The sequence below is a fragment of the Patella vulgata genome, chromosome 6, assembly GCF_932274485.2.
Source record: "Patella vulgata chromosome 6, xgPatVulg1.2, whole genome shotgun sequence".
Classification (NCBI taxonomy): Eukaryota; Metazoa; Mollusca; class Gastropoda; family Patellidae; genus Patella; species Patella vulgata.
Window position 1 is genome coordinate 45,179,659 of NC_065884.2, and position 13,770 is coordinate 45,193,428.

A 13,770-nucleotide genomic window follows, 5' to 3' on the forward strand; every position below is an offset into this window, starting at 1 on the left:
GGGGATACGACAGGAATTTTCTCGGCCAACACTTGGATTGAACCTGGGACCCACCAACAGATTAGGAATTTGATGGCAATGGTAAGGTAAAACAATCAGACAATAATAAATACCTGTATTTTCAGTGCCATTTGGGGTTCCTATGTCTTTAGATTTTGATTCCAAAATCGTTGTAAAAAGTTGGGGTTGAAATAAATTTAACTGCTGTAGTTTTTCTGGATCTTGAGAAAGAGTTGCAGAGAATAATAGTTTCTGAAACTATACAGAATAAATATTTTTGTATCATATACCAAATAAAATCTAATAGATAAGTGTCATTAGGGCTGTCAAAAAGATAGGTTGCCAGGCAACGAAACATACACTCACATCTGTTAAGTCGTCCAATCAGTTTACATGTTTTTTGCTTTTTTTTTTTTTTTTTTTTCGGTAATGACAACATTTACAACACACTAAAATCTGATTAAGAGTAACAACCCATTAAGTAATTATCAGAAATCATTAGAATTTGTCTGGCTTCTAGTTCTGTCACATGCAAACGTTTTGTATACAAAACTTTTAATATCATGAAGTAGCTGTTCAAGTGATCAGAAACTGTTAAAAAATCATGACCTTACACTGTGTATAAATCCAAAGTCAATCAGATGATAAATATGGTCTTGGGAGCATGGACAACATTTTTCGAAGCGATCAAGGGCCATGACTTTGGTAGTAATTACTGGAAACTTGAAGATCAAAAGGGTTCATCCTTTCCAAACCTTAAACACTATTTATGAATTTAAAGTCAATCGGATGATAACTTAAAGTTCATAGGATATTAACTTTAGCCTCTAGGGCGTCCACAAATTTTTGCAATGGGGTAAAGGGACATAACTCTGGCAGTAATTATCGTAAATTGTTGAAAATCTGTAGGCTTCTCCGTGTTATGACCATAAACACTGTGTATAAATTTTTCGATTAGATATTAACCTTAGCCTCTTGAGTGTCCACAAGCAATGTGGGCTTATAAAAATCAATATATTGCACTACAGACGTCTCTGCAAAACATATCACAATATAAAGTTTGGTGTATCAACATGTTCACTCTACTTTCACCTCGTAAACAGATTTTAAATGGACTGAGTAAGTTAACTCAGATCCAAGTAATATTGCTGTATGATGACAATGTGGGTTCCATTCTGGGATGGAATAGTAAAAGGCGACTAGTCCAAAATGAAAGTAGATGGTGCTTAATATTTGCATGTTTATTATGCAGTATAGTTTACTCGTTGGTCACTGAAAGAACATCATTTACTGTACGATTGAGTCAAAAACAACCAAAGTTATTCTTTTAGTTTTAAAAACTAGAAATGTGTATCATTTGATTTGGATAATCAAAATAAATATATAACAATGGTTAATCAGTAAAACAATGGATTAATGAACAAATTAATCGAAGTGTGTAAGTAATAATAACATGATGGTCCTAGTACTGAAGTCAATTCAACTGTGTCATTATTGCCACAAAAGAAGCTTAGCCAACCAGACAATCACCAGACAATTTTACTAATGCTATTTCCAATTTGGAAACCAATTGTTTTTACCATCTCAGTCCAGAAATCATATTTTTGTGAAAGTGAGTCAAATTCCAATCTAAAAGTTTTATTCCCCATAATATTCTTCTGCACTAGCATATGTACTGTATATTTGGACATATCTACATGAAAATAATAATACTTACAGCGATTCGTATAGTAGAACAGCTGGAAAATAAAACATAAACAGGGATAAAGAACACTTACTAAGCATAATAATTTAAACAAGATGACTAGTCATCATCATCCCGCGCCCTTGCACGGAAGGCATAAGGAAAAACAACTTCTTGGAATATCAATGGGACTAGTCAGAAGATTCATACTCTGATCAAAGTAGCTCGGCAAGGCACGGTCTCTACTCCCTGTAAGGTTTGCACAACAACCTTTGCCTACCTCAATCAGCTACTGTATGTTAAACAATAAGCTTATACATCAGAAAACAAATACTATAATAGGTTGATGTTTGTACAAAGTTTCAAAAAGATTTCTTGAATGGATAATGAAATATGCCCCAGAAACGAAATCGGGACAGAAGGACGGTCATTAGAAAATAAAAATGAAATCAAATGGGGTTTAACGTTCTACTGTTCTGTTCCGAACTAGGCTAATGAAGACGGGCATACACCATACAGTGTGCTATGAGGTAAATTTTGTCCTGACAGCAGCACTACGGCCTACTCTAATGTCGAATTCCAACTGCCAAGGGATCTTCTATGTACATGTCAATTTGTACACAGGACCTCGGTTTTTCGTACCATCCGAATGACTAGACAGCTTTTCTTGTCAGGCCCAACGTCCTGCATCACTGACAAGGGAGAACCACGCTGGAAAATCTGGATGAACTTTCTCGGTCAATGCAGGGATCGAATACCCGACCTTCAGGCTAGCGAGCCAGCGTCTTACCCACTTAGCCACCGTGACCCCCTCATCAGAAAATAAAATAATAGGTTGATGAATGTAGAAGTGTTATAAAAGTATCTTGAACAGTTTCTGAGATATTCTCTAGAATTATAATTATATACCAAAACCTAAGTCAAATGTGTAGTAAAATTTCAAAAATCATCCAACAGAGAAATTTGTTTCAATGGAGACACAAAAATTATTAAATCCGAGAAATTTCTAATTAGCAAAAACCACAACAAATATCACAGGTTGATGTTTGTACAAAGATGCATGAAGATATCTTGAATGGTTTATGAGATGTGCCCCAGAAACAAAATTGTACACGAAAAACTAAGTCAAATTTGTTTCCATGGAAACACAAAAATGATTAAATCAGATAAATTCCAAATTAGCAAAAGGCACAACTACTATAATAGGTTGATGTTTATACAAAGTGAAGATAACTTCAACAGTTTATGAGATTTGCTCCGGAAACAAAATTGTATACCAATAACTAAATCAAGTTTGTCTCCATGGAAACACAAAAAAATATAAATCGAAGAAATTCAAAATTAGTAAAAGGCACAACTACTATAATAGGTTAATGTTTGTACAAAGTTTCATGAAGATATCTTGAATGGTTTATGACATATGCTCTGGAAATGAAATTGGGACGGAACCTATTTCAATATCCTTCCCTAACTTCGTTCAACGCTAGATAACAAGCCAACAGTGAGGGTGATGTCCCTCGCCGCAATCCCAAAATAAATAGATTGATTGTAAATTTATCTTTTTGATAAGTATCGAGTAATCAAAATGATTATCTATACTTTTTCTAAGCAGAAAATGTTTAAGGTTTTGAAGTACCTGGTAGTGAAACTATACACCAAGTTTCATCACTCTCCATCTGTTAGAATGATATGAAATAGGGTGAAACGTCCTACTGTTCCGCTCTGGCTGGGCTAATGAAGACAGGCATATGCCATGCTGTTTTCTATGAGGAACATTTCGCCTGGACAGTGGCGCTAGAGCCCACTCTTAGATTGAATTCCAACAACCAAGGGGACCTCTAAACGACTTGACAGCGGTCCTTGTCAGACCCTCCTTCCTGCACCACTGACAAGGGGAAACCACGTCGGAAATTTCTGATGCACTTTCTCTGCTAACACCAGGGGCAAACCTGCGACAGTTAGAATCAAAGTTATCTTGTCCCAAAGTGTCAACCAATGAAATTACTTAGCGGAAAATGTTAAAGGGGCATTAGGGAAGATTAGATAAAGAGCTGAGAGTTATCTCTATAATAGTTTAAAAATATATAATGAAATTACTTCACTCTGAGTCTAACCTCGATTTTCATTGCTACCATTGTTACGATAATAAACAAAGTCACGATTATCCATTTTTAGGGTAACCATCAACCGCAAAACATATTTAAATCTACTTTATATCGAAGCCATCTGATGGCATCGAGAGTTATTATGGTGTTGGTAAGTTAATTAATATCTAATTAAAAATTTCTATAACATTTAAGACCTTAAGAAAGGCCTGCAATAGGAAGATGTAGCTCTTGCATAATGCCCGTTTTATCGCTGAACTCGGTGAAACCATTCACCTAATGAACAACTACACCAAGTTTAAACTTTAAACCGCAATTAAAAGCAGATTTGATATGTTTCTAAGTCTTGACAAATCAAATTGCTTATCGCTACTTAGCTCTGAATGTATTGATATAATGAATCACTACCAATAAACCCATTATACACCTACACCAAGTTTGAACATTCTAGCTCAATTAGAAAGAGAGTTATTGTGTCCCAAAAAGTGTGACAAACAGACAGACCCATTTAGATAGTCCCCTGGATTCCTTTAAAGGTGGGGGGACAACTAATGTAATAGTTCAATTATGCTCCTAATAAATAAAAATATGTAAATACAAGACAATAGTTAATTATTTTGACGTACTTGTGAACTGTTAATGGTATAGGGGGTCGTCTGTCTACCAGATTCCAACCAGAACCATGAAGTTTTAAAACTGAGTTTTCAACTTGTGTTAACCAGTCTTGTTTAATATCTTCCATCATTCTATCAGCTTCATCGATTACCTACATCCAAATAAAATACTTAAGAAAATGGCTGGAATTATTCATAAGAAATGAGGAAACAAGTTTAATTTAGAACAATACTGATTACTTATTGCACATGTTGAGCATGTTTCACTGCCTGGCAACGTAGCGAGCTAAATGATGCGAGTCACAAAATACAGAGAAAAATTAAACTCACCAGAAATCGTAAATGACTCAAGTCAAAACCAGTTGTTTTGTTGATATGATCAACGAGACGACCAGGAGTTGCTACAACAATATCGGCTAAACTACAGCAACCATTTAACCTGAAATCATACCCATTGTAATCTGAATAACGTAATCCTGTGGTATATCGGTACTCTTTGCTTAAAATGTGCTTGATGGTAAGAATTCCATATTCCGACTTATCAAATTTTGAATTTGCTGTTTGGGACAAATTATTAGGTCTGAATCCATCTTCATGAATCTTGGAATCTACTGAGTTATGGTCTCTGGGATTCAAAGTGGTGTTCATTCACAGATAATTAAGATAAAAATTACTTATGCACTGTTATCAGGGTAAAGGTAATGACAAAGAAATGAAAGTTCAAGATATATATATTGTAAATTAAGATAAAAACTAGCATTCAGCACTTGTTAATGTACCTTTCTATAACTAGAGATTCTTGTTCTTCAGCTAAGGAAGTCTGACCAGCTAACAAGATAACCTAAAACAAGACAAAAAAAATAATTATTCTTTCCACAGGCCGTTTCTTTTGGCAATTGTCCAAGTTTCCGATTTCTCTCAAATTTGTTGCAAAAAAAGTACTGAGTTAAAGTTTTGCATAGACTCTTTCAGGAAAAAAGATAATGGCACATTTTTCAAATGTGACTTAATGCAAATAAATAAGGAATAAGTTGGGAATTATAGTTGATGTAGATGTATGCTGTAGATATACATCTTTCTTTAAAACTCTTCCAAATCATCAAATGCCCTAGGTAATTGATCAGGGAAACCGATAAACACAGAGACATAGATGTAACAATGTTTTATCATAATCTTGAGATAAACTTATGAAATCAATAAGCAATCAGTAATAAATTAAAGCCACTTACTCTTAGTCCAGTACCTTTACAATATGTCTGAAATACTTTATATACTTGTAACGCCAGGTCACGAACAGGTAAAACTATTAATGCTCTTACTCTACATACTACTCTATTCAATAATGTCTGTAAAAATATGAACAAAATCATGTAATGGTCAGTGAAAATTTATATTAAAAGCCAATAGTTTTCACCAAAGAATGATATCCATATCAATCCTTGTGTTCTTTCTTCTCGGTCTATTAAATATAATTTTCCATCATGTTAGCAGTTGGTTGCATGAAAAAACCCCCTTTGTGTGATATTGGTATTTCTTCAGTCTATTAAATGAAATTTTCATCATGTTGACATGTACCATTAATCAGATGATAACTTTAGGTATTCAAGTTATTGGAAATTGGTCTTGGTCTCAGAAAAATAAATACAAGAGCATCCACAACATTTGTCCTACTCCTAAGTATTCAAGAGCCTAACTCAGACATTATTTATTGATAATCCTTCCAACTCAATAAGCTTTTTCATGACAGAAATGAAATGGGGTTAACCATCCTACTTTTCTGCTCCGACTGGGCTAATGAAGATGGACATATGCCATGCAGTGCTATGAAAGAAATTTTTCCCAGACGGTGGTGCTACAGCCCATTCTTATTTTGAATTCCAACTTTCAAGGGCACTTTTATGTTGTGCACACGAATGAGTACACGAGACCTTGTTTTTTTGTCCCATCCTAACAACAATACACTGTCCCTTACCAGCCCTTCGTCCTACACAACTGACAAGTGGTAACCTGGCCGGAAATTCCAAATGAACTTTCTCAGCTAACTCCAGGCTGGCGAGCCAACGTCTTACTCACTGAGCCACCACGACTCCCTTTCCATGGCAAACATCAATTTTATCACCACACTTCAATGTGGATACACCCACATTTTACAAGAGATGGATAGAGAGCAAGCTAAAACAAAAACAAATTTTTTGTACAATCAGGGGCCATAATCCGGAAAGTTATGGTCTGAAATGCGCAAATATCAAGGATATGTTTTAAGTTTCATCAAAATTGGATAAAAATTGTGACCTATAGAGACATACTTATACACAATTTGTGTACAAAGAGCGGCCATATTGTCGTGCACTTTAATTTCGATTTTCCCGAAATTCCAATTCAACCTCCATTATCGTGGAATGGTGATATATCTAAACAGTTTTTAAGATCGGAAAAAAAATTGTTACCTCTGCAGGTGACCAATCAGGTGCCATAATCCAGGAAGTTACGTTCGGATATGTGTGATTATCAAAAGGAACCAAGATCTTTATGATAAAAACATATATTTAAAGTTTCATCCATATCGGATAAAAACTGTGGCCTCTAGAGGTTCAACAACTTTGATATACCATATTTTTTACACAATTTGCGTACAAGGGGCGGCCATTATGTCCGCCCGTTTTTGTCCTATTTTCACAAAATTCGAACTCAACCATCATTAGTGTATAACTGTGATATATTCACACGTTTTCTTTTAAATCAGATAAAAATTGTGACCTCCATAGGAACCACAAGTTCAAAACGTGATTTTTCATACAATCAAGAGCCATAATTCAGGAAGTTACAATCCAATATGTGAGAACATCGAAAGGAACCAAGATCTTTGGGTTATAAACAAGCATTTCAAGTTTCATCAAAATCAGATCAAAATTGTGACCTGTAGAGTGTCCACAAACAAATTGTGGACGGACGTCCAGATGGACAAGGGCGACGACAATATACGTCTACATGAAAATGTGGGCGTATAAAAATGAATAACTAGAAACCTGAATAACTGGTAGAGCAAATGCCAAGGTCTTTCCACTTCCTGTTGGTGCCGAAACACAAATATCTGAGGGCTGGTAGCCATCTTTTCCATAACAATTATTATCTGTAATTTGGTTTAATAACAATGGTAATATCTGAGTCTGAACTGAAAAACATAATATTTATAATCGTTTTTTAAAAGAGCCAAAATATTTTGTCATACTTGAAGAAACAAGTACCCTAATCGGTTAACATTTTTAAACCCGATCCTTTAAAAATTACTCTCAGTATAAGAAATGAAATGAAATGAAATGAAATGGGGTTTAACATCCTACTGTTCTGCTCCTAACTGGGCTAATGAAGACGGGCATACGCCATCCAGTGTGCTACGAGGGAAATTATATCGAATTCTGTCAAGGGATCTTTTACGTGCAAGCCAATGTGTACACGGGACCTCGGTTTTTCGTCCCATCAGAATGACTAGACAGCTGTCCTTGTTAGGCCCTCCTGCCTGCATCACTGACAAGGGGCTCAGTATAAGAGTAAATTAATAAATGAAATAGGGTTTAATGTCCTTCTTTTCTGCACCACTGACAACACCATGACTGGGATTGAACTCTGGTTCCCCTGGTAAGTGAGCCAGCAGCTTACACACTGACCACAGTGGCTTCTCGAGGTATAAGAGGAATTATAGTAGATAAAACTCAGCAACATGACCTGAAGTATCATTACAAATATATTCTCAAAACTTAACAAAAAAAACTTTAATAAATAATAATAGTAATATATTTATTTCGTACTAAATTGAGTACACAATACACAAATACTTACAAAACTATGAGAAATGTAATAAATATACAAAAAATATACATTCTCATAGTTAAATGTCTAATATGTGGACAAGTGATGAATAATTTCATTTAAATTGTTTTTATCCGTTTTACAAAACGTTTGATCCCTTAATAAAATCATATCATTTATTGCACTTACAGTTTGCATAGTAACATCATCAACATTATCGATTGATGTTAGTTTCTGTAGTATAGTATGGACACACAATTTACCTATGTCGTACTTATTGATATTATATCTATATGAAATTAAATTCAAGTTATTACATGCAGACGACAAACTACCATTTAAAGCTAACTGACCACATATAAAAGTAGCCTTCAAAAATATCGAGGAATCAAATTGATTATCAACCATACACTAAGTTTATCACTCTCTTTCAGATAGAATCAAAGTAAAAAAAATTGCTTACCTCTGCTTAGCTTTAGCAGGAAATGTTAATCATTGAACTCAGTCAAGACATTCACCTAATCATCAAGTTTAAACATTCTACCTCAATTAAAAGCAGAGTTGCTATGTTCCAAAGTCTTGACCAATCAAATTGCTTATTGCTCCTTAGCCTAAGCAGAAAATTCCCACCAAACTTAGTCAAGGTAATGATATAATGAATCTATACTTAATTGCTCTCACTTAATTATATTCAAAGTTATCGTGCCCAAAAGCATCAACCAATCAAATTGCTTATCTCTGCTTACCGTAAGCAGACAATGTTCATCATCGATCTCCATTAAGGCATTCACCTAATAAAAACCTACACCAAGTGTGAACATTGTTGCTCAATTAGAAGGAAAGTTATTGTCTTCCAAAGTCTCGACCAATCAAATTGTTTATCGCTCTGCTTACCCTGAGCAGAAAATGTTCATTATCGAACTTATTCAAGGTATTGATGTAATGAAACTATACATCAATTTTCACCACTCTCACTTAATCAGAACTAAAGTTATTGGGTCCCAAAGCATTAACCAATCAAAGTGCTTATTTCTGCTTACCTTAAGCAGAAAATGCTCATCTTTGAACTCCATCAAGGCATCGACCTAATAAACACCTACATCAAGTTTGTGTCCCAAAAGGAAGGTTGAAATCAGACAGATTTAAGTGACAAGGATATGAACTTTTGTAAAATTTCTGGAGACATACATGTATATAGAAATTAGCTAGAAATTAGGCCAAATAAAAAAACCATTCTGGTTCTAAGACAATCCTGCTCAATTAAAACGGGCTGTATGACTTACATGTATGTCAAAAAAAAAACCCCAAAACAGTATGATTAATTACTGTACAAATTTTTTTTTAGCTCAGATATGTGCCATAGTTTGATTTATCAAGTATTATGAAACCTTGATAAATATTAGCTATTGACAATCAAAAATCATATATGGATAACCATACATTCCTATAAATAACATGAGATAAATTACAGTGCCTTGAAATAAGATGTTTATGAGAAGTCATTAATTTAACCCAGTAGTGATCCTTTGATAAAATAAAACACAAAATAAAATCTTGCATCAGATTCAAGGTAAGGATTATCTCAGAACCAGAATATTTTTTTTGATATATATGGTCTTAAGACAGTTTCAAGGATTTGTGAGGTGAAACATGTGATTTATAGGCTGTTGGATCTATTTACAATATAATATGTAATACCTGGGAAGAAATGTGTAATATTATTTTCTTGTAATTTATTGATGAGTGTTTCGTCTAATAATCCTATAAACTGTTCCACTGGTGTCTGTGTTAAACTATTGCTAATAATACCAGGTTCTTCTAACCAACCTGGTAAAATATGTTTCACCTACAACATAACAATACAATCACTTAATACAAACACCAGTCAAAACATCAAATAAAAACTTCTGCCATGTTTGAATTGTTGGTTTATCCAAAAATATATATATTAATATTGTTCAGGGGCAGATCTACTAATGAAGCTTAAGGTTCAGGGTCCCTAATCCCGGAAGAGGTCCCAAATACAACTTTAGGCCATACAGTTGAAAATGTTTATTGACGAGATCGTTACTTCATACAATAGGGATGTGTAGTAGCTATTGTACTATAACTGAGTGTATATGCCAAGAATTGGTTTTTGTAGTAATTTTGCTATTTTCTTCCATATGTTAAGAATATGGCAAACAGTTAAAAAAAAGTAAATTTGTGGTGATGGAACAATCCCACTGAAGAAGATAACAGGAGTTACATGTACCTTGGATAGATTATGGTGTGAAAGGCCCCAATAACATTTCAAACTTCATGGACCCAATATGTAGGTCCACCACTGATTATTGCAGCATTCTGATAAAAAATACATCTTACCTTGACTTGTTTCTTAACTTTATAATCACCTAATACTGTAAAGTTTCCAACAGTGTGTGGTCCTTCTTTTATACCAGTTTTACTGACATTTTCACGTTCGTATTCTGATGGTTCATCATTATTGACTTCTTTTATTGAACATTCATCATTAGTAGCACTAAAATGATCGGCCACGGCACATAGTTTCACACACTCACTTTTTTTCGATTTATCTTTAGAAATGTTTACATTTTTGTTTTTTATCACAGATTTTGACGAATTTACCGAATCATCTGCTTCAGGCATTGGTGATTTGCTTTCCTTTTCAACTATTTCTCTAGACTTTTTATGTTTTTTAGACTTAACATGGGTTTCTTGAGTGTGATCCAAATCTTTTTTTCTTTTCACCTTTTTTAACACTTTACCTTGTACATCAATAGCCAAGCCATCCTTTACTATGGGTTTATTCAATTTTTCACTCTTTCGTTTCTGGACATTTTCTTTCAATTTTTGAAGAATGATATTAGGTTGATCTTCTGGTATCTCATCGATGTCATCACCTTTAAATCTAAATGAAAACAAATCTAAGTAGATCACAAATCTTGTAGTACAGTATACAGCACTAAACAGTCACCCACTTAAAATCTCAAGAGGTAGTTGGATTTTTCAAAATCAATGAATTATGCGGTAAGACTTCACTTAGTGGATTGTTCTAAGGACTTCCTTTGAGCATGTTTTGTTGTCATTCGGCCTATAACTCCCTTAATTTCCAATTACACTGACCCCAAATTGTGCTGCTCATACATTTTGTAGCTTAACATACATGCACATGTATAAAAAAACATTTCTCATTAAATTAAAGGTGAAATTTTACCACATAAATTCATAAATTTAATAAAATCCAATGGCTATGCAATATTTCTGTCGTTTTTGAACTGGCCACCGAACCAGAATTAGAAAACGCACTTGATTTCACGTCACCTCAAAAATATAGAAAAACATGTTTGGTAAGATAAGATTATGATTTCAGTGTTCCACTCTTCACTATTTGTAACATAAATACTTTTTCCATGCAAACTGTGATGATATGTATTGAAAATGTAGTGGTGTACAAGATCAAACTGTTTTCGCACAGGATTACGAAAGTATTCTAATAACTCTGTAAAAGATGACTACTTTCAACACATGACGTCACATCACGGGGCGTCAATCATTGTCTCAATGGCGCATGCATTGTTTACTGGTCCGGGCAGAATGGTGCCTTTTACTCATTTTACATATCCATTTACACTAAATAGGACATATTTTTTACCTACTTTTGTACATATACTTCAAACACCTTTATTTATTTTTCTACGGCTTATAAAAAATGTTCTAGAATTTAATTTTCGGAAGGAAATAAGTTAATACTGGGGGCTCATTAAGCCGCCCTGATGTCATCCCTACTACATGTGTATCAGTGATTGCAGCAGCCTAGTGGATATTCACTGTTGATCAGTGTGGGATAAGACATGTACCACCGCTACCAATATTGCGGCTATTCGACTTTCTAGACCATGCCCATGACATGGCCCATCTATGACCATAATGATATTATAATCCTATCCATGGACCTTATATAAATAAGTATTATAACTATAAGAGTTAAGGTCCGCACGATACTACATCTTTGTATGATCTGACAAATATCTTTCCGTGTTCATACCCACAATTCTAACCCTAACCCTTCAGAACAGTTTTAGCCACACCACAATCCACCGTTGTTACAGCTTCAATTTGTACGTTTGACATGTAATTTATAAACCTAACCCGAACCCTAACCCTAGAGAAAGATATTTCTCAGAAATGAAATGAAATGGGATTTAACGTTCTACTGTTCTGCTCCTAAACTGGGCTAATGTTATGAAGACGGGCATACGCCATACAGTGTTCTATGAGGGAAATTTTGCCGGGGCAGCAGTGCTACGGCCTACTCTTATATCGAATTCCAACTGCCAGGGGATCTTTAACGTGCACGCCAATATGTAAATGGGACCTCGGTTTTTCGTCCCATTCGTCTTCGAACGACTAGACAGCTGTCCTTGTCAGGCCCTCCGTCCTGCATCACTGACAAGAGGTAACCACGCCGGAAAATCTGGATGAACTTTCTCGGCCAAGACATTTCTCAGATCGTACAAATAAGCCTTAAGGCACGAAATAGTTTTAGCCACAATCCACCGTTTTTAATTTTACAGCTTCAATTTGTACGTTTGACATGTAATTTATAAACCTAACTTGTACAAAGATCCAGTATTGGCAGTATTGTGCATAATGATAAGGTCCATATATGTATGTCCTATCCCACCACACAACAGTGGTGCTGAAAAATTGTCGGAATAATTTTGTTTTCTTGGGACATGCAATAATTTTATTGATATTGATAATAATAATAATAATAATATCTTTATTTCAAAAGGGTGAACAAACTAGGTCCGATATGTATGGACCTTTCTGATATCAGTACATTAAGAATTTGAGAATTACCTAATATAGAGCGAAGCTCTAAAGCATCCCGCGAAGCGCAGGGCTTGAGCAAAGCTCTTTTCCAGTAACACAGGAGCGTAACTGAAATTGTCACCCACAGACTGTTGATTAAAAAAAAATTCAGACCGGAACCGGATACACTGGGCAAAACAGGCAATGCACATGTCAACTTACCAAATCTCGCCCAAGCGAGATTACGCGTCTCATAGAACTATTTCTATGACGCGTCTCATCAATGACGTCACATATTTTTGACGTCAATGAAAATAATTCACACACTTTTTTGTTCTTTTTTTTAAAAAACAAAATTAATGTATACAATTTAGATCTAAATGAAAATCAATTTGGAAAATCTAAATTATTGAACATTTTTTGTATCACTTGAGTGAGAAAATTAATTATGAATGTTTTATATTTGACAATTGAATAATCAGCTTCGCTCTACTCAGGCAATGCCTGTTACATATTATCAAACAGTGCCATTATAATTCATATAATTCGGATATCAGTATACACATTAAGAATTTGAGAATTACCTCCTAATATCAAACAGTGCCATTATAATTCATATACTTGGGTGATCGTTTCTAAAAATTTCACTTTTAACACATGGAGGCTGACATGTTTACTAAGCACACTGGGAATTGGGATAACTCTGTTCGATCTGCAGGTGTCAGACTAGTAATACTCTCCC

General features: G+C 34.6%; 1 protein-coding gene across 1 annotated transcript in view; it reads right to left on the bottom strand.

Moving 5' to 3' along the window:
- LOC126825027 (ATP-dependent RNA helicase DDX51) overlaps positions 1 to 13,710 on the bottom strand; it is a 19,795-nt gene extending 6,085 nt beyond the window's left edge. The window contains exons 1-10 of the mRNA XM_050554438.2: positions 13,613 to 13,710; positions 10,575 to 11,121; positions 9,909 to 10,056; positions 7,430 to 7,575; positions 5,633 to 5,749; positions 5,183 to 5,244; positions 4,734 to 4,842; positions 4,416 to 4,555; positions 1,718 to 1,739; positions 114 to 258 (exon numbers count right to left, since the gene is read on the bottom strand). Coding sequence (XP_050410395.1) covers positions 114 to 258; positions 1,718 to 1,739; positions 4,416 to 4,555; positions 4,734 to 4,842; positions 5,183 to 5,244; positions 5,633 to 5,749; positions 7,430 to 7,575; positions 9,909 to 10,056; positions 10,575 to 11,121; positions 13,613 to 13,635 — 1,459 coding nt within the window. The 5' untranslated portion in view covers positions 13,636 to 13,710. The remainder of the gene's footprint in view (positions 1 to 113; positions 259 to 1,717; positions 1,740 to 4,415; positions 4,556 to 4,733; positions 4,843 to 5,182; positions 5,245 to 5,632; positions 5,750 to 7,429; positions 7,576 to 9,908; positions 10,057 to 10,574; positions 11,122 to 13,612) is intronic.
- Between the last annotated feature and the right edge of the window lie 60 nt (positions 13,711 to 13,770).